This window comes from Kluyveromyces marxianus, chromosome 2, assembly GCF_001417885.1.
Source record: "Kluyveromyces marxianus DMKU3-1042 DNA, complete genome, chromosome 2".
Lineage (NCBI taxonomy): Eukaryota > Fungi > Ascomycota > Saccharomycetes > Saccharomycetales > Saccharomycetaceae > Kluyveromyces > Kluyveromyces marxianus.
Genome location: NC_036026.1, coordinates 181,489 through 206,381, shown reverse-complemented (window position 1 = coordinate 206,381; position 24,893 = coordinate 181,489). Strand labels below are relative to the sequence as shown.

Sequence of the window (24,893 nt, the reverse complement as noted above, 5' to 3'; positions counted from 1 at the left end):
TCAGGAAAGTTTTCCTACAATTCAGCACAAAGCGAACTTTGTAAACTAGTTTCTCTTACATACATCTATACACTTTATTGACTATAATTATTATTATTACTACTATTTAATACTGTGTTACCCTCACTTCACTTCCTTTCATCATTCATTGAAAATATTGGAAAAATGGGAATCAAAACTTAAATTAGATAGTTATAAGATGCCCTGTTGGTAAACAATAAAACTTCAGTGGAATATAAAGCCTAGCAGTAAGCTTCCATCCCAAGCTACAACACGCCAGAAATGAGTTTCAACACTAACTCTGCTTTCAACTTTTCTGGAGCCTCCAATGCGGCTGGAGGGAACAACAATTCCAGTTTATTCTCTAACAGTGGGTCTGGCCAAAATGCAAACACAAATAGCTCTAACACTACCGGCGGTTCATCGCTATTCGGTAATATTGGTGGCCAAAATAATGCCAGCAAACCCGCATTTTCAGGTTTTGGAGCAAACTCTACTAATTCCAATGCACAAGGATCGGCTTTTGGTTCATTTGGTGCCTCCAACTCTAATAATACAGCACAAAATAAGCCTGCATTCGGCGGCTTTGGAGCTGCTACGACGCAACAAAATAGTACAGAATCTAAGCCAGCAGCTTCACCATTTTCATTTCAAACTTCAAATGCTACGCCAAACAATGCTAATGCTCCTAAGCCAGCGTTCGGTGCATTTAACTCAACTCTAAATGCCAACCCTAGTTCCAATACAACAACAACTACTTCTAATGATCAACCAGCGAAACCGGCTTTTGGCGGTTTTGGCTCAAGTAATGCGTCAGGAAATACTGGCTCTCTATTTGGGGGATCTAACTCTCAGCAGACCCAGAATACTCAGACAAACTCAGCGTTTTCGTTTGGCACAAAGACTGACCAAAAGACGGACGCCAAGCCAGCATTTAGCTTTGGTGGTTTAGGAGGAAACAACGCAACAGCTTCCAAACCTTCAGATTCAACAGCTTCGAAACCTCTCTTTGGAGGCAACGCTGGCACGGCGTCATCATCATCTTTATTTTCTTCCACGACCAAACCTGCGGATTCATCCAAAACTGAAGGAACTAATACCAACACGCTTTTCGGTAGTACCACCAACACAACTAAGCCTGCAGCCTCTAATACCACCACCACCACCACTACTCCTGCATTCAGTTTCGGTGCCAGTGGTGCAACTGATGATTCAAAAAAACCAAGCTTTTCGCTGTCTCTCGGTTCCGATACTAAGGATAAGACAACTGATGCTAAACCAGCCTTTTCGTTTGGTTCAAAACCTCAAGCTGCAACTCCACCATTAGGTAATAAACCAGGCTTCAGCTTTGGCGCAAAGCCCGAAGAGGCAAAGAAGGAAGATGAGAAGAAACCAGAGGCTAAACCGGCTTTCAGCTTTGGAGCTAAAGTTGACGAAACCAAGAAGGAGGCGGAAAAACAGCCAGAAACTAAAGCAGCATTTTCCTTTGGTAGCAAGCCAACAGATAACAAACAAGATTCTAAACCAGCATTTTCTTTTGGGGCAAAGGCTGATGACTCAAAAAAAGATGACACTAAACCAACTGCAAAGCCAGCATTTTCCTTCGGCGCGGCATCAACAGGCGACAATAAACCCTCTGAGGAATCAAAGCCAGCAGCTAAACCCGCATTCGCATTCAACAGTAAGCCTGAAGCATCTGGTTCAGATGCCAAACCTTTATTCTCAAAGCCACAAGCAACTACAGGTACAACAGGCGCTACTGAAGCAAAGAATGATTCAAAACCTGCCTTTTCTTTCGGAGCCGCTAAGACAGAACAAAAGGACACAGGTTCAAACAATGAATCGAAGCCTGCCTTTAGTTTTGGAGGTAAGACTCAAACAACTACAACCAATAACGATACGAAGACAGCGGGTCCTACTCTCACAACCAATGAGCAAAAGAGTGATGAAAACAAACCTTCTGCAGAAACTTCGAAGCAAGAATCAACTTCCACAAAATCTTCGGTAAAACCAGTGGCTGTTGAACCTGTTTCTCTAGATAATAAAACTTTAGATGATCTTGTCTCTAAATGGACTTCACAACTATCATCCACAGTAGACAAGTTTGAAGATTACTCAAAAAAGATCAATGAGTGGGATAATGTACTAATGCAAGGAGGAGAACAAATTAGTCAACTCTATTCGGATACACTAAGCGCAGAACAATCACAGAATAGGGTGGACCAATCGTTATCTTATATTGAAAGACAGCAAACTGAACTCGAACATTTCTTGAGCTCATACGAACAAAAAGCAGAAGAACTTCTTTCAGAAGTTTTGTCTTCCAGTAACACCAACAGCAACAGTAAAACCAATGATCAAAAGAGACAACAAGCCTATCATACCGTGGAGATGCTTGATGACAACTTAAACTCCTTATCACTAAATCTATCTTCGCTAATTACTGAAATAAATGAAGTCAGTGAAACTTTCAATAAGGCAACAAATTCGAGCTTCCCAAATAAGGAAGAAAATGCTCAACTAATCCAGCTATTGAATTCTCATCTAGACGCCCTAAAGTCATTAGAAAATAACTCTCAAGTACTTGAAGATAAGCTAAAAACGGTGGGAAAGCCTCTAAAATAATGAAATCAAGTTAGATCCAAGAGTTATTAATTAAATATTAATAATAGTATTATATATATATGTATATCTCTAGTACTTTTTCAATTTTAAGTTACTGTAAACATATCTGATTAAATTTTATAGGAATGAATGAATTATATTATATTTATTGATGTCCTGAATAGTTAGTTAAGGTGCAAACCAAAATGATTAAACGAACAAATTCATCTAAACCTTCTGGTTTTGTTTCGATACCATTTTTTTCCAATAAAGCATCCCTCTTTAATGCACCTTGGATCAATTGCTTGAAATGGAAAAGCAACTTGCGTGCATCAGAAAAGGCAGCTTTGTTAGATGCTCCAGAACTTAGCAAAATAGAGGCAATGAGTTGGAAGATCGGGATTATAATTTCAAACAACGAAACACCATTCTCATACGATGTGATATGAAGAGGATTATCTAGGTTTAAGTTTGCACGCATTTTACCAGAATTCTTACCATAAAATGTTTCAAATAAAACTTCTATTCCTAGATCAGGATCCATGTTTAAAAAGTTACACGACGCAATCGTTTGGAATATCTTCTTCTGTAGCAAGGCATGAGCTCCTGCTTTAGTTTGTGCAATTTTTGTTAAGAAATGTACCACACATTTGAAAATAGTTAGTTCATATAATAGTGAATAAGAAGTTACTGCCTCATTTGGCGTTTCTAATACTTCATCAGTATTTTTGATGGATCTTATTATCAAGAGCAACATGTTACTTTTCACTAATGACTCCAAGACGAAGTTCACTTTGTTGAAACTTGCCAATTGGTTAAGAGCATCCAAGAAAAGAATACCAGTCACTCTATTAGAACCTTCCCCCATAATTGCATCATTGCACACTGTCTCTACCAATGTTTCATTCGAAAACTTTAACCATTGAAGAACCTCCTTTGAGCGATTTTCATCTTTAAGCACACAATTCAAATACTTTGTACCAAGCACATAAAAGTCCGACCTCAAAGTTGCCGAAGGTGTAGATATGCCATGTATGCATGTCTTGAATAGCGTGTGCAATCTGCTGTCAAGAGTTCTTTCATTATCGATGGCGATCCTATCATTGTGGTATAATTCATATAAAAATACTGCGAGAGAAACCAATTCTTCAGAGTAAGAAAGACGCGATTCTAGATAGTCATTGACCTTAGGAATTATGAATTCAAAGATTTCCAAGATGAAATTTGATCTTTGGACCGCTGAAAGCTTGCTATCAACAACAATAATTTGGACTAACTGCACCCATGAATGGAGAGCAGAGAGCTGCAGAGTGGAGAGCTCTTGATTTGAAAGGAAAGCTACTGATGTCTGCTTGATGATCGTCGCTTCTTGAGATGCTACTTCTTCCAACTGTTGATGATCTGTTTTCGCCTCTGCTGTTATAGCAAGCACAGTTTGTGTCCTCTTTTTGAGTTCTATCAAAGAATCAAGGTTTGAAAAGTTATAAATAATGCCACTGGATGAGGTTGACTTTTCAATTTTGTCTAGACTCAAGTCAAGGCCTTCCAATAAAGTGATCTTCTTTAATGCGTCACTTGAAGGACTGTGCATTTTGAGATTTAGGGTATCCAAAAACGAAAAAATAGTTGCTGAGTGTATAGCATTGGAAACGAGGGCATCAATCAGCTCATTACTCTTTGAGTTATTAGTAGTGTAAAGATAAGTGTGTACACTCAAACTCAAAAATTGCATTAGCAAACTTCTATACTTCAAAAAGTATAGAAGAGCCCCAATGGAGGTTGAGTTTATAAATTCAGACCCTATTTCATCAAAATTTCCATTGTAAGGCCTTCCATCCCAGTGAGTTAAAACAGAAACCTTTGGATCTAAACTGAGGAGGGTTTTATCCAAATCTTGATTAGCAAGATATTCTAAAGTGATTTTGGATGTTAGTGGATTACGACATAGCTTGGTGATAATTTCCATGAACTCAGCACAGAGCCTTATTGGTGCGTACTCAATGTTTAAATTATTGATACAGGATAGGGACTCTATCAAAAGATTGACGATGCAATGCAAGAGCGATGTCTTCGAGTTAATGAAAGTATCAAGTTCCGGCCCAAGCGAGATGGAATTAGATATCTGAAATCCTAATAGGAAATGAGAAATAGTGGCAACACGATCCGTGTAAGACAAATTCTTAGTGAGGAAATTTAGCATCTTGATTTTAAGTTCTAGAGAATGCTCGTTCGAAATTGGAGACGTTAGTTGTTCAATAAAACTTTGCTTTATTCTTGCTGAGTCGTCTATTGAGTCAAACACTGTGAGCAAAACATTTTTATGAATACCCTTTGAATTCCCCGTGTTAAATTTCGTTGCAAGCTTTTCCAAGATGCTAATACTGCTTGAAGAGATATTTGGATATGTGCTTCCAACGTACAAACCGAAATGAGCTGTCAGTGGTAAATGGAAGAAAATAGCATCGTAAAAAGAACGTAACCCTCTAATACTAATAGTCTTCGGCAAAAAAACAGATGTGTCGGTACATTTTTTAACTATTGGGTAAAACTCTTCCGCATAAGTTCCTTCATAGGTTAACATGATATCAATAATGTAAAGCGAGTTTTTCACTATCATCGATTTTGGTTTGACTATGCTGCCAAGTTCTCCTTCAAGCTCATCAATACCTAACGAGGCAAGTTCGAATAGCTTCGAAAACACTTTTTCATTGTAAAGGTAGTTCATTGTTGCCGTTGCGTTCGATTGTTGGACAAAGGAATAGAAATCTTGTGTAGGAACTAACGAGTCCAAATTACAACTTGCCAGAACTGAATTTAAGATCACACTGTAATCAAAGGACAAAAGAGAGGACTTGATTATTTCAAGCATTAGGATGTTTTTAGAAGTTTCTAGTTCACTCAAAGGTTTTTTGGATTCTTCCAAGAAAGTATTTCCTAAAATGTACTCATAGTAGGGCCATATACCAGTTTTTCTATATCCATATCCCAAGTTTACTGGGAAACTCATTTTTCCAAATTTCATGTATTCATTGCTATGGTTTGTTGTTCCAACGGAGATCAACTTGGAGAATAATTGTAAGAATCCCAACACCTCTGACTCGTTAGATAAGAATGATTTGAATGCTGAGATATACGAGCTGTCGGTAGAGTCCAGCGCCGAAGATTTGAAAATTATTTGATCTAGTTTAGTCCAGTATCTGTATCTTTGACTCTCTTCGGTAGGAACCAAATGACTCAATACTTTGAATGCTGCACCAATCAAAGGACTTCTAACTTTTAGGAACTTGAACAATGTGTCGTAAAAGCAATCTGCAATTTGCAGTTTTGTTTGTTCATCCACTTCATAAGCAACCGATTGAATTAACGTGAAATATGATGACAATAGAATAACTGTTTCTTCACTTAGTCCACTTTGCACTGCAGTTGTCATCATTACGCTAGATGCTGCACCATTTTGCTGAAGATCTTGTAGTTTCTTCTCAAGTTGAGCGATCTTCTCTGTTGTTTCTGAAACATTATGAGCCATAGTTTGCCAAGAGATATACTGTCCATGTTCAATGTAGTGGAAAACATTTTGAGAATTAGAATACCCGTATGATAGACTTGAAACCATGAGGTAGAAACATGATCTCATTAACGTATCATTACATTTAGCAGCCCATTCAATGAAACCGTATAAGTTCGACTCCTTGTCGGACCAAAATGATTGAGAAAGCTCCGGTCTTGACGCATAGAAGAAGTAAATTGTTATGAAAAATCTTTCTAGATCTGCTTTAGCGGAAATATCGTCCAAGTAGAGATCTTCTCCCGACAACAGTGAATCTTCTTCAGCGTTTTTTATTTTCGTTAATAGGAATGCACAGTCTGTAATGAATGCTTGGAAAAATTCGTGGAATGTCGATAGGAAATTGTCTAGACCATAGTTAAATATCGAGAGATTTGTGTACTTCGTGGATGGATTATCCAACGACGCCTTTGTTATGACTGCACTTGAAAATTCTGGATCCAACAACATTTTAGGCGACATTCTTGGAATATGTTTTTCTAATAAAGACCTAATATCGAAGAATAGTTCCATACTCTTATCTGCCTCTACCATTGACGTTTCTGCAGCAAATACCATTAACTGTTCGATAGCACCTAGTTCAACCGCCAATGTCATAGGAGCATCTACTGCTGTTGCAAAATCATATTTCTTGGCCCGGGTGTTTGGTTCAGCTTTACACCAACCAATGAAAAATGTCAAAAAGACAAAGATAAGAACCACCTTCGTTGGTTTTGTGTAGATAGCTTGGGACTCAAGATCCTTTACAAATTGCGAGTGTAATGCCTGAACGTCCTCGCTAGAGAAAGATTCCAAGTTCTGCAAAGTGCTTACCAAAGCAGGCAGGTAAAACACAATAAAGAAGTTATCTGAATCCAACATAGAGACATGGTCAATCAACTTTTGCAATATTGGCCTCTTGGAAAGAAGTTTTTTCTTGGATAGTCCAAATAGAATAGTGCCCAATGTATCGTATTCCTTTATGAGAAAGTCTCTTCTAAAAGTCACATTTTGCTTGAAGATAACATCATAATTATCAAGAATTTGGGCCTTATTGATCAAAGCTTTAATGTCTTCCAACTCTTTATGGATGGAATTGAACGCTTCGATAACATTGTTACACAGAGTTCCATCGCTAGTCAACTTTTCAAAAACGTCATCCGTTGACGGTAATGCATTAAGAATATAAGCCACTATTTGCAAAACATATTGTCTTCTCAAGTAGTACACCAACAAACCCTTGTTATGCAATGATAATTCCTGGTTAAAGCCTTCTGACGAATCTTCTGCTGTAAGTATTTGCTCAGCACATGCAATCTCATCAAAATCTAGCTCATCGGAAATCTTGATAACTTCTATTATAAATTCTTGGTTTAACTTGTATTCTGACCCATCAGAAAGTCTAATTTGACCAGATTCCAACTCCTTCCTCTTATTGGCATCCTTCCTGGCGTTGCTACATAGGTTCAAAGCCTTGAGATCAACCGCCAAACTGTCGAATAAACCTGTATCTAAACTACCATTTTGAATCGAATTGTACAACGTTGCAAACGGTGAAAGTGCCCACATATTTCCAATTATAGTACAATTAGATAGTAATTGACACAGCCAGTTATGAAACAAACGCCGTTACGGCCTTTAATACTGAACTTTAGCAAACTTTCTATATTCATTGTTTATAAAGGATTCTGTAAATGCAATTGAATTCATCGTAATTTTGGTTTATTTACTATTTTGTCGGGGCCAAAGCTCAAATTTTCTTCAATAGCAGGGTAACATAGAAGAGGGTAAAAACAAAAAAAAATTAAAAAAATAAAAGCACTCACGGTGGGGGTCGAACCCACAATCTTCTGATTAGAAGTCAGACGCGTTGCCATTACGCCACGCGAGCAATTTCTATGTTGGGCTGGGTTTAACAGCAGACCACACTCTATGTGCCAGGTCAAACACTAGCCATTACTACTACTACTATTATTATGATTTGGTTGGTATTAGCAGTAGAAGAAGCAGCAGTAACAGAAGCAGCATCAACTTGTCATTTTAAAAGGATCATCATCATCAATTGTAATACATCAGAACCCGCCCACCAGAAGGTCATTACAAGCTGAATACAGGGTTAAAATAAGGCATAAAGGTCAATAGGACACAAGTGAGAGGCATTGGGCTATAGTCATGGGATTACTATGGATTGTTGTAGGTCTTTTCCTATACTATTGCATTTGGTTATTGTTGCCTATTTTCGACCTTGACCAGCAATTCGCTTTATTTCCACTACCAAGCAAATATGCTGTTAGTATACCCATTGTTCTGCTTCTGATCGCGACATCAATTGTTGGCACTTCTTTAGCTATTGTTATGTGGAATGCGCCAGAAGAGAAAACGGAATAGTATCGTAAAAAGTTCTAACCGCGTTCATCTTTTCTTCATTACATGTTGCTTAAAAAGGGATTAGTTAAGTTACTTATATTGGCTGTCATACTTGTGACTACTTAGTTCATGGCACGTTCATCAATCCAACACTCCCACTTGTCAATGTCTTTTTTCAATACGCTTCCTCCTACTGCATCGACGTTACCATCAATTCTATCGAACTCGAAACCGCTGGAGCTTTGATGAAGCGCCATAAGGTCGTGGCCAGCATCCTCGTCATCCTCGTCGTCATCAGAAGAACCGCGGGTGGCCTTTTTAGAGTTAACCTTCAAACTCTTAACCCTTCTCTTGATAATCTCCGTGATTTCTGTCTCCAAAGCATCCTTAATCTTTAATGGAGGTCTCGCAACGAAGGATTCTGCTTTATTGCATGCTAGCAAAATGTCCACACCTCCTGGTCTCGTTTCTGTCACGCACAAGATCTCGTATAACAATTCAGCCGTACTAGTCAATTCCTTTGGATCCACCGTGGCATCGATCACATATATCAAACCCCTTAACTGCGTAGACTCTCTGATAGTCTGCAATAGATCGGAACGGAACTTCGCATGCCCAGGGTAGTCAATTAACTTGAACTTAAAGTTCTTGTGGCTCGAGGGTAGCATGTAGTCTTCTGCAATATTAGGCTCTTGAGACATGACTGTTGCGTGATTCGAATCTGTCGTCAATAAATTGAACAGAGACGTCTTACCCGTGTTTGGCAACCCAGCAATAATAAATGTAGGCTCCCTATTAGTGTATTTAGTTGCACCAGGAATCACATTTGCGCTAGTTTTCTGGACAATTAATAAAAAGGCTGCAGTCACCATCACAAGGATGCATGCCACAATAATAGGAGTGGAAAGCATGATGTCAACACCTTTTATTGCTTCTAAATCAATTATCAAACCACCTCAATGGTCTCTAGAAGCATTTTATAACAGTCCTTTTTGAATCACCTTTTTTAATCTTGAGTTCTCTCTAGTCTACTCTCAGCTGTTAAATGGTTGAAATTTTAGTACTTGGTGAAAAATTCCAAAAAAAAAAAAACGTTTACTATATTATAAAGTTTATATGCGATGAGATGAGATGAGATGAGTTGTTTGCCTTGACGTTTCTCGACAATAGAAGAACTCCAGATAACTTCAAATAAGACTTAAGCAGACAAGACGAGACTTATAAATATGCTTCGTTTCGGTAGAACATTTCGCCTACCGATAAAGTCTACGTTTGCTGCACGATTGAACTCTTCTTTGGCAGATTCTTCGAACAATTTTGCTGAACTTGTGGATAGAAAGAGTCCTGATTCTAGGAGCACATTTGGGTTTGTTGTTGACGGCACACAACAGGATAATGTTCGAGTTGTTGAACGAGATGAACTGCTTAATAATTCAGTGAAGGGGGAGTATAGAGATAAAATGGGAAATCTTTTGCAAGGACTCAATGCTGAAGAAGCCAGACTCTTACCCCAAACGCTAGAAGGAAGGGCCTTCAGGCAACAAATCCAACTATCGCACACGGTGACAGAGGCGATACAGCATAATATTATGTCTTTACATATACCCAATAATTTGCGTAGGGCAGCTTCGAAGTATTTTGTGGAACTTTACGAACGTTCGCTTCATAGACCAACATCGTCAAATATGGAAGTAGACTCTCACATCGCCTCTATTTTTGTTCAGAACTACGCAGCCATCTATCAATCTTTGTCTGAGCTTAAGAAGAGAGTCGGAAAGGACTTTAATCCGCAGAGAGTATTAGATGTTGGCTATGGTCCAGCTACTGGTATCGTAGCGTTGAACGATTTGATGGGGAAAGAGTACAGACCTAAAGTCAAAGAGGCAACTATTATTGGTCATTTAGAGATGCAAAAGAGAGCCAAATTAATATTGAGCAGACAGTTGAACGAAATTCCTGACGATTTACTTTACGCAGAGGAAAAGTCGTACACCGACCCCCCTAAGAAAGATACTGAAGAGGAAGTTGAGGAAGAAGAGGAGGCTGATAATATCGACGCGCAAGATGAAATGCTTGGAGAGGTAGCAACGAAAAGTATCCGTATTAATACCAGACTACGTAAAGACGTGCCTGGTTCTAACGAATATGACTTAATAATATTAACGCATCAACTTTTGAGACATGAAGAAAGATTCCCCGCGCAGATTGACGACAATTTGGATCACTACTTGAAACTTCTTTCACCAAAGGGACACCTTGTGATTATAGAAAGAGGGAATCCAATGGGATTTGAGATTATTGCAAGGGCAAGACAGTTTATGATTAGACCTGAGAACTATCCTGATGAACATGGCAAGATTCCAAGGCCGTGGAACAGAGGTAATAAGATGATGGGGAGAGCCAGCTATCGTTCGGTGCCCGTGGAAAATGAAGAACCAACCATTGAAAGTTTGAACTTGGATGATGAAGAATATCTCGAACTTGCTCAAAGCTTGGATTCCAAATACGGGCCTGTGAAAGCAGAAGACTTGGAATTTGAAGAGGACCTTCTAAAGTCAATGGAAACAGAAGAAGAACCAAATGAGGAAAATTACCATATCAAAATCATTGCTCCATGTGCCCACCACAGGAAATGCCCACTCCAAATTGGTAAACCTCATTACTACGACCTTTCAGAAGGCTCAAAGTTGAATTTCTGTAACTTCCAAAAGACTGTGCTAAGACCCAAATTTACCATTGAACTAAAGAAAGGTAAGATCTTAGCCACTCCATGGCAAACTCCTACTGATGGTATCGGGATAAAGGGTAAGTCGTCTGCTGGTTCAGGAAGAAAAAATGGTAGAGGATTTGAAATTGTTAATTACTCATATTTGATCGCTGAAAGATCAGCGAAAGATCGTGAAACAAGCCAATCTATTAAAGCAGAAAGAGAGGAGAACAAGACCAAATACGACATTGGTTCATTAGGCGACAATACAGCCAATACATGGCCTAGAATTATTAAACAACCTATTAAGAGGAAAGGACATGTGACCCTTGACCTATGTGCGCCTTCAGGTAATTTCGAAAAATGGACTGTACCAAGATCTTTAGACAAAAACATCTATCATGATGCCAGAAAGGCACAGAAAGGTGACTTATGGGCGCTTGAGGCCAAAACAAAAATTCAAGGTGGAGGTGCTTTGAATGTGAAAAAGCTCGAAAAGTTACACAAAGAAGAAATCAAAAAGATGAAGAACGCGGTGAAGGTCAAGTCCCGGGAATTGAAGGACATAGCCAACCAATTGGATCAAGAAAAGGAAGATTTAGATCCTCAGTCAGCTGTTGATGCGCTAGCTAAATTCCATCAACACAACTTCCATTTAGAAAATGCAAAGAAGGAGAAGAAATATGCCAACCGGAAATTGGCAGTCGATGAATACTAATGGGCATTGATATTGCACATATAAAAAATAGTAAAAATACCTTGTAAATAGCTTATGGTACTATATATTATGATGTAATAAACTGATTTATTTATTTAGCTTCAGAATAATCAAACGATCAAACGCTTGATATCTTTAATACCAAGTCATTTAGTCATTGAAATAATCTACCGGTACGATATACATTAGAATCATATTGTGCTCTAGAAAGAAAAGTACAACAGAATGAATAAATTTATGTTAAAATTATTGGTGTGCTATAGAAGTGTAAATCTATTTTCTTCTGAAAGAAGTACCTTCAGACAACTTGGCCTTACCACCGGTTGGGGTACACAAGACGGTAGAACAGGATTCACAAGTGACAGCGGTTTGAGCGTGAGAGAACACAGTAGTGATGTTCAAACAACCTGGGCACTTGACATCCAAGAAGTGGGATCTTGGGGATTGAACCAAAGTCTTTAACTTGTGCTTTCTAGCTTCAGAAGCAGCAGTTGGGTGCAACAAATCTTGAACTAAAACCTGTAAAGAAAAAACGTTTAATAAAACGGAATTGTTAGTAAAAAATGTTTCATAAATAACCCGGAGGGTTTGATCGGAGAGCTTCTCATCAGAAAAGCTTCCCAACACGGACTTCTTGTGATCGAAACCGCAAACCAAAAAAATAGACCAAGAACCAGATTTATTACTAAACCTCAGATATATTCAAACTTCTCATCTCTCTCATAGCTTTATTACTTGTCACAAATCAACAGAACGAATCACATCAGTATCCTAAAGCCCAAACTGATCGCTCATTAATAATCAAATCTTATAATCCCAACATTTAGAACCTGGTTTCTGTTTTGCCATCATCATTTCCCACCGATATTACTCCTGTAAAAAAACTCATAACGACATCCCACTATGTTAATACATTCCTCAAGTAAATACAATCATTATCTGGCTATGTTTCCCATTCATATCATTGTTCTATATCGCTTTTGTCTTCATTAACATTCTTAATTTTATCATGATTTTTCAATATATCTCTGTTCTTTCTGCTTCCTTGGTCTTTGGTTCACGTCTCTCGCCCACAAGTCTCCTCATATAGGTGTCTCACATACCATCTTGGACTTTTGCTTGTACTTGGTGAGCTTCCTTCAAACTCCTTATTCCAATACAAGATATGTGCTATTTAGTGATATAATGGTTAAATAGTTAGAATCCAAAAATTCACTATTGAAAAGTTCCAACTTTTCTTCCTGTTCCCTGTCCTCTCTTCGGTGGAGGGGTTCGTGATAGAAAATTGTCCATTGTTGTGCAGGATTGTCTGTGCAGGAGAGACTCAAAATCCGTAAATGGAAATTGAAAATTATGTTTTTTCAACAAAAATACGAAAAAGAAAGATATAATGGTGTATGGGTTTGAGATCTAACATGAAAACCGCGAATGTACGGGTGGAGAACTGTCCTTATCATTCACAAAACAGTCCCTTATATTTTAATTTGTAGGCCCAAAAGCTTGCAGGTACAATATATTCTATGCCTTATTTGTTCGGGACAAGCAGTACCAATTCGGGAAGTGAAGCGTCAGAATATCAATTGATGTGGTTAACGTGGTGATATTAGTTTATGGATTATTAAAATTGATACTAGGCGAGTCTATTTATTAGATAGAAATGCATATATGCTAAATATTATCATTTGAGTTTGAGAGAGTTCTGGTTCTATTAACAAAAAGGTCTTTTCGGTGTATTATCATTAAGAAATTATGCAGCATGCAGATTGTGAGTGAGACTTTTTGTTCTTCTTTGTCTCACCAGATACGTTGGTGAGTGGGTCTTCGAAAGTTCGTACTGATGGGCCAGTGGACGATTTGCCAGTAGGGAGTTTTGCTGTCTGATAAGTCGAAACTACGTCTTCTTTTGTGAGCACAACTGGTTTTGAGGTCGAGGCACGGCCTTCCAGCATGGAGACTGAGGAATCGGGAGATGATAAATGTTCTTCTTTAATGCTCTGAACGATGTTTAGAGGAGACGCCTTTATATGGGAGTTGTGTTGCGAACTGTTGCTGCTGCTACTTCCCGTAGATTTGGTATGACTTTCATTAAGATCGGAGTGGTCTTGTTTTGGTGAAGAATCGCCATTTAGATGCAGCTCGCGTTCCTTCTTCATGGGACAATCTATACCATTGCAACCTGTGTAAGCGGAATTAGCAATTCTCCTGTTCTCTATCAAACATAAAATAGCGAAGAATGTCTCGTTGACGTTGATATTTTCCATAGCAGATGTCTCGAAGTGACATGTTGCGTAATCAATGCCCATCTCTTCGCACAAGTTCATGGCTTCCTCCTCGGAAACTTTACGCTCTTGCAAGCAGTCGATTTTGGTTCCGCAAACGATGATTGGAACGTTATCACCTTTAATCCTGGTTATTATGCGTTGATACAAAGTCATGTCAGCCAAAGACATTGGGTTCGTCGTATCATAGCATAAAATGAAACCATCTGCTTGATTCACTTGCAGTTGTCTGATATCCGAATAATCCGTTACATCGAAATCTGTGACATCAATTACTTGGGCATCTAATTTAGTGTTGACGTTATAGTTCATCTTGGGTCGCGGTATTGGTTTACCGTTCTTATCCCTTTTCATCTGCGGCACTACCGTTGTAGTCAACAACTTAGAGTACTCTTGAAAACTGTGGGATTTCATTAATACATTGTAGTCTACTGTCTTATGGTACAAATCTTCAACATGATCTCCTGTTTCGTCGATATCTTGAAGCACCGAGTGTCCTTTGACCCATCGTCCGACAAGACACGTCTTTCCTACAGAAGAATCACCGATAAGCGCAACTTTAGAAGTGAGAACATCGATTTCCCCAGGTAATTTGGATTCGCATTCGCATCTCTCTTCAAACAGTATAACATTAGACGTCATTTCTTCGTGTCTAACCGAAAAGTTGAAGCAAGATCAGTGGAGGGTGCTTTGTTTTCACTTTCTGGTCTTCCCTGTCTAGTACTTTTGCACCTTTGCTTGTTTGGGTGTGTATTATGCGTATTAAATGTTAAGTTTTGCTATTGTACGCTACCTCCCCAAAACATCAATTAACATTAAACTGACCGACTGGAAATTAATAGTATAGGTTTAGTATAATATAATACAGTACGTTACACTTAGTAGAACAGACTTTGCGTTGGCAAAAGAAACTAATAAACAAACTACAACTACAAGATGAACATGGACCAAGAAAGCAGCTCCGACAAAATGCAAGAAAATACTACCCTTTCACATTCGAGAACACATTTATGTCACTTTTCATGAGATTGCGGATTGTAAACTTACCCAACATTGTTTTTATATAAACTCCCTCGGAAGAGAGGGTTTCGAAAAGAAACTATGCATTTAAACCGTTCGCCGAGCTATTCTTGTAACTACTAACTCAAACGCTTATCTTACGAGCCCCAGGAACTACATGGCCTCCAAGAATAAAAACATTGCATTATACAGACAATAAGAAGAACACGAATTTGCGCTACAACATATTCTGGAAAATTGTACACTGGTGGTTTCTTATCCCACCACAGGCAAATTTACTCTTTCTTGGTACGGAATAATTTTAATGGATACGATATTTTCTGCGATTGTTGTATATATGGCTCTCCACCCCCACGACGTTTCTTTACCTTCGGGGCATCAATAATCCTCGAGAGTTCTCCGGGTTCTGGCCCTTAAGACCCTTGGGCTCGAGCTGCTTTTTTTTTAGCATAATTCATGAATGGTGATCGTGCAAGCCATGCTATTAACACGCACTACCTGCATATTGCTGTCGGCATGAAGGCCCTCTCGCATTATTAGACGAACTTCAAAAAGAAACCAAATTGCCGTAGTGTAGTTCGTATATATTGAAAAAGAAATAATAGTATATGTGCCATTATTTCACGTTCAAAAACTCGAAGTTCGAAAACTTTAAGGCCCAGTTCAGCGTATAATGAATGGACTGCGAAGTATGCGTTTTAGAACCTTAAACTTGAAAAATTATTCCCAATATTTTTCCGCTTCCCTGCCAATATTCCTCACATTATTCTTTTGAGCCGGTTCCGGCGATGTCAACTGCTTAATGCTGTAGCGCCGTTCCCCAGAGATATTTCTAGAAGCCCTCTCGAGACACTTTTACCAGCCAAAAGAAAGTCCAGTAGTAGAGCAAAAAGGAGAAAAAGCAATAAATGATCGTCAGTTTTGAAAAAAAAGAACCACAAAAGCAATTTGAAGTAGTTACTTACACTACTGTTGTTTCTAGGCTCTATTTTGATTGATCTTTATTTTTTGTGGTCAATGTTTATGTTTATGTTTTCTTTGTATTTCTTTTTGCTACCTTGTTGTTTCTTTTTGCAGAAGATACATAATTCTATCTAAACGGAACGAATTGATGATCACATGATCTAAAGATAGCGACAATTTCTTAGAACTGGTCTTCAGATATGGTAACTCTGGTCTGTTTGGTAAACCAGTCGTTTAGCACATCGGGTCTAGGAATCGCATTGCCACTTTTGCCACATTCAAACAAACAACGGTCTATTTTGACAAACTGTAAATTTTTGTTTGCCTGTGCAAGGGTAAGTGCTACGTGCATGACTCTGTACCAATCGTCCATAATACCGTCATGGGCCATTTGAAGCCCCATGTGTCGAGGTCCTCCGGAACTTTCACCACATAGGGACAAGAAACGGAGTCTGGGAAACTTATGAAGTAGATGAATTCCGGAAGGTTGTAACGAATCTCCGTTGATTCGCAAACTTTCCAATTTGGTGCATTGGGTGAGCTTTAACACTGAATCGACGGGTATTTGTTTAGGGACGTCGCAGTACCTTAATGATTCTTTTGTAACGATGGATAGTTTCTTCAAAGTCGATGAATGTTTACAAATTGCTGTAGCGTAGTTTTCCATAAGTTTTTCCCAGCTCATAACTGTTGCTAGTTTCGAATCGTCCCAGGTTATTGTTAGATCGATTTCGTCCAAGAGCACATTGTTCTTAGCTAAAAGACCCAAAAATTGCGGAATGGAGTCCCTGTATGCTTCTTGGTAGTCAAGACGCAGTTGTTTCAAATGTTTAAGATGAGGCGCTATGCTAATGAGCAAACCCTTCCTGAAATTTTCCGTAGCAGCACTTGTGAAATCAGTGAGCTGAAAATCAACCTCGGGGAGCCATTGAATCTCATTTACGTTATTCAACGAAAGGGTATGTAGTTTCGAAAGGTTTATGGCGCTTATCACTTTTTCTGAATCATTTGCAAGTATATTGACACTGTCGATGTCAAGTATTTCCAACTGTTTGAAGCGGCGACGGCGCGAACCGTTCAGTTTTTCGTCTTGTACTATAGGGTTCAAAAAGTCCCAAAACTCAAAATCAATTCCATTCATAGTCGCAGTGTAATCAGTCCCAACGGCATCTGGTCTTGGTAAGTTATTATCTATCATATATTTGGTCACTATCAAAGATTGTCCCAAATTTAAGTTACTCTTGTTAATCTGTTTCATCGATGCCAACTGTCTCCCCAACTGAAGAACCCTTATCCTATCGGCTATCTTATCTATCGATATTTGGTTCATGAACTTGCACAAGGTCTCTGAGTTGTTGAAAGGAACTACAGATAATCTCTCAAGCTGCGGGAACTCAATTTTGGAGTCCCCACACTTGGACAAATCCAAATTAATCCCCAATGACGTCAATTCTTTTTTGTTAGGGAGATATTTTAATGTGTCTAATGGCAACTTCCTGGAGCCACTCTCCCAATATAAACAAGAGAGCCTGGAGAGAGACTGTATTGACTTGTGAACAAAATTCACGATCTCGGAATTCGAAACACCATCCGGAAGATTGATGATCTTAAGGCTCTTGACCAAAATCCCCAACGGAAAAGCAGTTTCCAACTCGTCCGCACACAACGACTTCATAAACTTCTTTAAGTTGTATCGCGTCTTGATATACGTGCATCTCAGATTCTTATCCGTCCTCAAAGAGTCGTTTAATATAGAGTATGATGCGTCAACCACGACGTTCTCATACAACGAAAACATCGCAGCATCGTAGAACGACTTAGACACAGAAGCAAGATTGACCAAGTCATACTGGCTCAAGTTCTTCGTAATTTCAACCTTGATCTCTATCGGGAGATTGAGTATCTTCTCTCCAAGTATTTCCTCTCCACCTGATGAACGTTTAAACACACTCTCTTTACCAATGTCAGAAGCCCGCTCCGTCTGGTACACTTGCTGTGGAAATGGAACCCCAGAATGCCCGATTGGCGCCGATAGGTTAAAATAACGAGCCATAATGTCTCTCCTACTTAACTCCCCGTAGGGGACTGTCTCAAACAGCATTCCATTAAAACTTTCGTCTCTTCTTTCGCTCATCTCAATCCAATAACCCCTCTATTCTTATACCACTCTTACCATAAACCAAATATCCAAATATCCAAATAACACCTTTCACCAATACCACACCCGATGACACTACTGCTTAGCTTAATTTCTCGATGGGTCACACTGCAACAGTCACTGTTTCATTGTCTCACTGTCACTTCACACCTTGTTTAACAGTGTTCGATGCAATATATTCCCTTTTTAGTACAATACACCTTTAATGCGCATTTTCACCTCTTTTGACACCTTACTTAAGCACTATAGGGTGCACTAAAACGGGTGGAACGCGAACGCGTCACACTTATGAAGTCATGTGGGTGCCTTGGCACCCACATGAAGGCTTCAAAAGTCTCTCGGTACAAGATGGCCTTGCAACGGGCCGCCATGGCTTGGTAGTTGCCCATGTCCTCTTCAACACAGTTGTAGGCCCACATCATGTGATAGTCACATGACCTACATTAACCTTTTTGGGCCAGATCTGTTTTGTAAACAATAGATAGAAGCATTCTTGAAATCGGGAAATAAAATTAAACTAAAACAAAACAAAACAAAACAAAGCGAATCTAACCAACTATTTGACTGATAGTTCAGAAAGGATCTGTGAAAAAGAAGGGAAGAAAGAGGGTATTAGTGTCGATTGACGTGGTATATAGGCTTTAAGAGTTGGTATCATCTCAGCTTTTGCAACTAGGTAGCTGTCAGGGCTGTAATTGAGACGAAAAGTAGGATAGCTGTTTTCGGCGGCAAAACGGAGAAATAGTCTAAAGAGCAGTATTGGCGGTAGATTTGCTTTAGGGGGCACGAGAGATGAGCTATAGTGAATCATTGGAACATAGCCAAGGGCAGGGCCAGCAGAAGGAACGATTTTGGGTTCCAGATGAGCGAGAGGTGTTTTTACAAGGTCATTTAGTGGAATGGAAAACGAGTACGAACAAACGCGGCCAGGAGGAGAAAGTAGCTGTAGTTTGTGTGAATGGGAAGAATGAGGAGTATTTAGAGGAAGAGATTGCACCTGTGAATCCATCTAGTTTTGACAAAGTGGATAATTTATCGGAGCTTACGCATTTAAACGAGGCGTCTGTGTTGTTTAATTTGGAAAATCGATATCAGGATGATTTGATCTATACCTACTCTGGGTTGTTTTTAGTGGCGATTAACCCGTATAGTAACATTAAAATTTACAACAACAGCTACATGAAATTATACCATGGGTCTCCCAAGGAGGATAACAAGCCTCACATTTTTGCGGTTGCGGAACAGGCGTATCAAAATCTTTTGCATCAGAAGCAGGACCAGTCGATTTTAGTGACAGGTGAATCTGGTGCTGGTAAGACGGAAAACACGAAGAAGATTCTTGAATATTTGGCGTCAATCACGACAGATGATAAATTACTCTTGAACCAGACACAAGAATCATTTGAACGCAAGATTCTACAGTCCAACCCAATTCTCGAGTCCTTTGGTAATGCACAAACAGTTAGGAATAACAACTCTTCGAGATTCGGGAAGTTTATCAAGATAGATTTCGATGAGTACGGTAAGATCAACGGTGCGCATATTGAATGGTATCTTTTGGAAAAATCCAGAGTCATCCAAGCACACCCCCGTGAAAGAAACTACCATATCTTTTACCAGGTATTAACAGGTATGTCAAAACAAGAACTAAGAGCCATAGAGCTCGAGTCCAATTCTATCCTTGACTACCAATATTTAAAAAACTCTAATCCATCAATTCCCGGTGTCGATGATGCACAGAACTTCCAAGAACTACTATCAGCATTTGACATCGTTGGTTTTTCCAAGGATGACATCCAAGCCATTCTCAAGTGCATTTCTATTATTTTACATATCGGGAACATCGAATTCGTGTCAGAGAGATCAGAACAGGCTAGTATCAAGAATGACATCAAACCTTTGTGCAAACTGATTGGTATTCAGGAGAACGATTTCAAGACTGCAGTGCTTAAGCCAAGATCTAAAGCTGGGAAAGAGTGGGTATCCCAATCAAAGAATGCATCGCAGGCTAGATCAATCTTAAACTCGTTATCGAGATCTCTATACGAAAAACTTTTCGAATACATCGTTAACCAAATCAACAAGAGTTTGGAACATGGATCAATGACGGAATACTCTATTGGACTCTTAGATATCGCTGGTTTCGAAATCTTCAAAGATAACTCATTTGAACAATTATGTATCAACTTCACAAATGAAAAGTTACAACAATTTTTCAACCATCATATGTTTGTTTTAGAACAAAATGAATATCAGAAAGAAAATATTCAATGGAGTTTCATAGATTATGGTAAGGACTTACAATCAACAATCGACTTGATCGAACAGAAAAAGGACATCCCAGGTATTCTACCGATATTAGAAGAGGAGTCTATCTTACCTAAATCTTCAGATGATTCGTTTTATTCGAAACTTATATCCTCGTGGGACAACAAGTCTACTAAATTCAAAAGATCGAAACTAGATAACTGCTTTGTTCTCAAACATTACGCTGGTGATGTCGAGTACAATGTTACTGGATGGCTTTCGAAGAATAAAGATCCTTTGAATGAGAATTTGTTACAGGTGTTAAGTTCATCATCGAATGCACTTGTCTCGCAATTTTTTGCAGATCACATCAGAGGCAGCTCATTCAGGACCTCTTCAACCAAACATAGGGAGCAATTGAGTACTCTCATTCAAGAACTTGGCAATACGGACCCCCACTTTGTCCGTTGCATCATCCCAAATAACAAGAAGAAAGCCAGAGAATTCGATAAGAAACTTATCCTGGACCAACTTCGTTGCAATGGTGTTCTAGAAGGGATCAGAATTGCCAGGGATGGTTATCCAAATAGAATATTCTTCAAAGAGTTTTTCCAAAGGTACAAAATTCTATCTGATGAATACAGATTTACTACTAGTTCCAAGAAGAATTGTGAAATATTATTATCATCACTTCACTTGGATCCTACTATTTATAAAGTTGGTAACACTAAACTATTCTTCAAAGCTGGTGTCTTGGCTAATTTGGAATTGTTGAAGGAGCAACGACTTTGTGCAGCAGTTACTAAGTTCAATGCATTGGTTTCAGGGAAGAATGTGAGAAAAGAGATCAAGAGCCAATTAAGAAAATTACAAGCCGCTAGAGTATTAAAGGTTACTTTTGAAACTTATGACAGACTTATGGAGAATCCGTGGTACAACCTTTACATGAAATTACAACCTCTATTAGATTCATCAAATGATATTGTAAAGACAAAGAAAATCGCCGAGCAAGTGAAACAATTGGAACTGAAGTTATCGGAAAGCGAAAAGGACAAGACTGCTATCTCCGAGGCAAAGTCTATGGTAGAGCAAGAGCTTGAAAACATTAGAAGTGTTCTTAATACTAAAGTAGAAGAGCTCAACAAAACCCAGGATCTTCTTGTCACAACTCAAACGAAACATTCTGAACTACAATCCAAATGGGAAGAAACTGTTAAGTTAAAGGAAACAATACAGACACAGAACACCTCACTAAACGAAGAGCTAGATTCCTTGCGCTTACAACTGGAGGAGGCACAAGCAGCAACAGTGTCATCCAGGGAAAATTACGATTCTTTAAACAATGACAAACAAAAGCTGGAAGAGGCATTTGCCGAGCTGGAAGCTAAGATGGATGATTTGAAGCAAGAAGAAAATACCCTTGATTCTGAGAAGGCGGATCTTTTGAAACAAGTGGATTCATTGAAAGCAGAGATCGAAAACAAAGAAGCCTTAGTAAAAGAAATGGAAACTAAACTAAAGGATTCTGAAATCGCAATTGACGTTAAGCTTAAGTCATTGGAAAAGAACCTTGCTTCAACCAGCAAGAGAATGAAAGGATTTGTGGAAGAGAACTCGGAATTAGTTTCTCAAATCAATATCTTGAAAACGGATCTGAACACAAAGACTAAATTACTGGAGAAAAGAACGGATGAATTGAACCGCCTCAATGCTAAACTTGCAACTCACGAATCCATGGTAAATGATCTTTCAAATGAGAAGGAATCTCTTCTAAACGAAGTCTCAACATTGTCTAAAGAACTAAAAAGCCTGAGACAAGAAAATGATTCAAACAAATGGAAGTTAGAGTCTTTGAATGAACAATATCAAAGGGAGCTTGAAAAATTGAATGAACAAAGCAATAATTCCCACGTCGATAATGGGGAAGTTGATGCCTTAAGGAAAGAACTTTTGCAAGAACAATCTTTAAACAAATTTTTGAACGATCGCCTTGTATCTGCCTCTAAGTCTAACAAAACAATCAATGGTTTTGCTAGTTCTTTGGACAATGATTTGAGGGACGAGTTCGACAAAATGTCTCTAAAATATAAGGAGATCGAACAACAACTTTCAAATGAAATAGAGGAAAAGAAAACCCTCATTTCACGTTTAAGGTTTGCAGAAACTCGGTTAGCTTCAGCATCATTCGATAATCAGACTTTAGTTGCACAATTGAAAAAGATCAAAGAGCTTACAAAGGCTACCATTGGTGAGAGCAAGCTAGATAATGAACTTCAGAATATTGATAGATTCGAAATTAATCAAGAGAAGATGCTTCTTGAAGTTGATTTCTTGAAGAAGCAATTGGAGAAGGAGATGGAGGCAAGAAAAAGCGCTGAGAGAGTTGCCATTGCACTCCACCAGAAGTTTAGCCAAATCGAGCGTTCCGATTCTTCAGCAGATATCTATAAGCTAAGATACGAGGCCAAAGAGGATTATGTCAAATCTCTTGAATCAAGGTTAAACCCATCTTCTCCATTGAAAGATAAGACCAACGTCACTAATGGTGATATTTTCAAACATCGTGAATCATTTGAAAAGTACGAAGAAGAAGTTCAGAGGTACAAAGTGGAGGCAAACCGGATGCATAGTCTACTGAATGAGTACCAGGATAAGATCAATGAACTGACATTGAGTTATAACAAGAGTATGATCACGGAAACTTCGCTAAAAGAACAAGTTGCTCATTTGGAAGATGAATTGAAAACAATTGAGCAGCAAAAGACTATGATTCAGTCCAATTCTAAACGCTACCAAGCCCAATATGAGGGATCGCAGCGTGATTTGATAGCTGTAGAAGGAGAAGTTAGAGCTGTTAAACACGGTTTGAAACAAGCGGAGAAAGATATTGAAAGCATGACCCAAATGATTCAGAAGCTCAGATCTCAAAACAAACAAAAAGAGCAAGAGATTTGGAAACAGGAAACTCAAATAACAGAGCTTGAATCTGTACTGGACGAAAAAACAATTGAACTCGACAAGTGCACAGCTAGAAACAAAGCACTTGAAGAGGACATTGCGCATTACAAAGAAAGAGCAAGAGCTGTAGAAAATAACAAAGAATATTTGGATCAAATAGATTCCTTAAGAGGTGAACTAGATAAGCATCTAAGATTAGAAACCGAAATGAAGAAGGAGATCTCGAACTTGGGCTATCAATTGGAAACTTTGAAGCTAGATTCTGATGCAAAGATAGAAGATTTATTGAAACAGACTAACCACTACGAAAATCTAGTTAGTGAGCTTGGTATCCAAAGAGATGAGGCAGAGGCAGCCAAAAAGACGTTAGAGACAAACCTGAAGACCTTGGAAGTTAAAGTCTCAAACATGGAAGAAAATATACGCTCTTTGTCAGGCGAGAATCATCAGTTACAAGAAGAAAGGAAATTCTTGAGAGAAAAGTTGGAAGAAGCTGGCAACGATGTTTCAAAATCATTGAAAGAGAAGGAAAAGTACTCACATGATGTTCAATTCTTGGAAGAATCCTTAGCACTTCAGAAGCAGCAGACAGAGCGTAACGAAGCACTCATTTCAGAACTGCAAACAACCGTTGACTCCCTGAAAAAATCATTATCCACTGAAAAGGATAAGAATGGGGATCTGTTCCAAGAAAATTCGTCACTTGGGAAGGCCAATGATATGTTGAGGAATGAGCTCTTGGAAGCGAAAAACAAATTAGCTGATACTTCAGAAAAAGAAGCTTGGTTCAATAAAGTACAAGACCTGGAGAAACATCTTGAAGAAGAACGTACGTCGAAATTCGAAGAAGTGAAGAAGTCAAGAAAACTGGAGAGAATTATCGAAGAATTGGAAAAGAAGAATGAAGAGCAAGCCAATGTTATCGAACAAGCTAACGAGGCAAGGGCAAAGTTCGAAGGCACTGTTGGAAACCTGGATGAGAAACTAGGAGAACTGGAGGCAATGAATGCCTCAAAGGACACTGCATTAAGCAAACTGCATAGGGATAACGTATACTATCAAGAGCAGATAACAGAGCTTGAGAGAGAAATCCAGTCATGGAAGGAGAGGTATGAAAAGTTATCCGACAGAAGACAATCTCTGGCCCAATCAACCGAAGGCGTTTTCATATAATTATAATTTTTTATTCGTGATAACAATTACAATGTAGAATGTAGAATTGTTTATTGTCATACAAATATATATATATATATATATATTTGATCTCGTTCATAACAACTATATACAGAGAAGTGTGCTATTTGTTTTAGAATAATAGTGATTTTTTT

The 24,893-nt window shown here is 38.7% G+C and overlaps 8 protein-coding genes and 1 non-coding gene across 9 annotated transcripts; 3 read left to right on the top strand and 6 right to left on the bottom strand.

The window, feature by feature from the left end:
- Positions 1-282: 282 nt before the first annotated feature.
- On the top strand, positions 283-2,625 carry NSP1 (FG-nucleoporin NSP1; the record flags this gene model as incomplete). Its single annotated transcript, XM_022822632.1, has 1 exon — positions 283-2,625. One exon carries the CDS (start codon positions 283-285, stop codon positions 2,623-2,625), a length of 2,343 nt encoding a protein of 780 aa, XP_022674434.1.
- Positions 2,626-2,770: 145 nt separating this feature from the next.
- On the bottom strand, positions 2,771-7,717 carry NUP192 (Nup192p; the record flags this gene model as incomplete). The annotated part of the gene is made up of 1 exon (XM_022822631.1): positions 2,771-7,717. One exon carries the CDS (start codon positions 7,715-7,717, stop codon positions 2,771-2,773), a length of 4,947 nt encoding a protein of 1,648 aa, XP_022674433.1.
- Positions 7,718-7,966: 249 nt separating this feature from the next.
- Positions 7,967-8,039, bottom strand: KLMA_R202. Its single transcript has one exon. It is a non-coding gene; the product is annotated as a tRNA-Arg (tRNA).
- A 598-nt stretch (positions 8,040-8,637) lies between these two features.
- On the bottom strand, positions 8,638-9,387 carry SRP102 (Signal recognition particle receptor subunit beta; the record flags this gene model as incomplete). Its single annotated transcript, XM_022822630.1, has 1 exon — positions 8,638-9,387. The coding sequence occupies one exon, from the start codon at positions 9,385-9,387 to the stop codon at positions 8,638-8,640; it is 750 nt and encodes a 249-aa protein (XP_022674432.1).
- A 354-nt stretch (positions 9,388-9,741) lies between these two features.
- Positions 9,742-11,940, top strand: RSM22 (tRNA methyltransferase RSM22; the record flags this gene model as incomplete). Its single annotated transcript, XM_022822629.1, has 1 exon — positions 9,742-11,940. One exon carries the CDS (start codon positions 9,742-9,744, stop codon positions 11,938-11,940), a length of 2,199 nt encoding a protein of 732 aa, XP_022674431.1.
- Positions 11,941-12,213: 273 nt separating this feature from the next.
- Positions 12,214-13,046, bottom strand: KLMA_20091 (40S ribosomal protein eS27; the record flags this gene model as incomplete). The annotated part of the gene is made up of 2 exons (XM_022822628.1): positions 12,214-12,459; positions 13,044-13,046. 2 exons carry the CDS (start codon positions 13,044-13,046, stop codon positions 12,214-12,216), a joined length of 249 nt encoding a protein of 82 aa, XP_022674430.1.
- Positions 13,047-13,679: 633 nt separating this feature from the next.
- On the bottom strand, positions 13,680-14,861 carry KLMA_20090 (uncharacterized protein; the record flags this gene model as incomplete). The annotated part of the gene is made up of 1 exon (XM_022822627.1): positions 13,680-14,861. The coding sequence occupies one exon, from the start codon at positions 14,859-14,861 to the stop codon at positions 13,680-13,682; it is 1,182 nt and encodes a 393-aa protein (XP_022674429.1).
- Positions 14,862-16,383: 1,522 nt separating this feature from the next.
- Positions 16,384-18,336, bottom strand: KLMA_20089 (F-box protein; the record flags this gene model as incomplete). Its single annotated transcript, XM_022822626.1, has 1 exon — positions 16,384-18,336. The coding sequence occupies one exon, from the start codon at positions 18,334-18,336 to the stop codon at positions 16,384-16,386; it is 1,953 nt and encodes a 650-aa protein (XP_022674428.1).
- An 816-nt stretch (positions 18,337-19,152) lies between these two features.
- MYO1 (myosin 1) lies at positions 19,153-24,738 on the top strand (the record flags this gene model as incomplete). The annotated part of the gene is made up of 1 exon (XM_022822624.1): positions 19,153-24,738. One exon carries the CDS (start codon positions 19,153-19,155, stop codon positions 24,736-24,738), a length of 5,586 nt encoding a protein of 1,861 aa, XP_022674427.1.
- Positions 24,739-24,893: the final 155 nt, after the last annotated feature.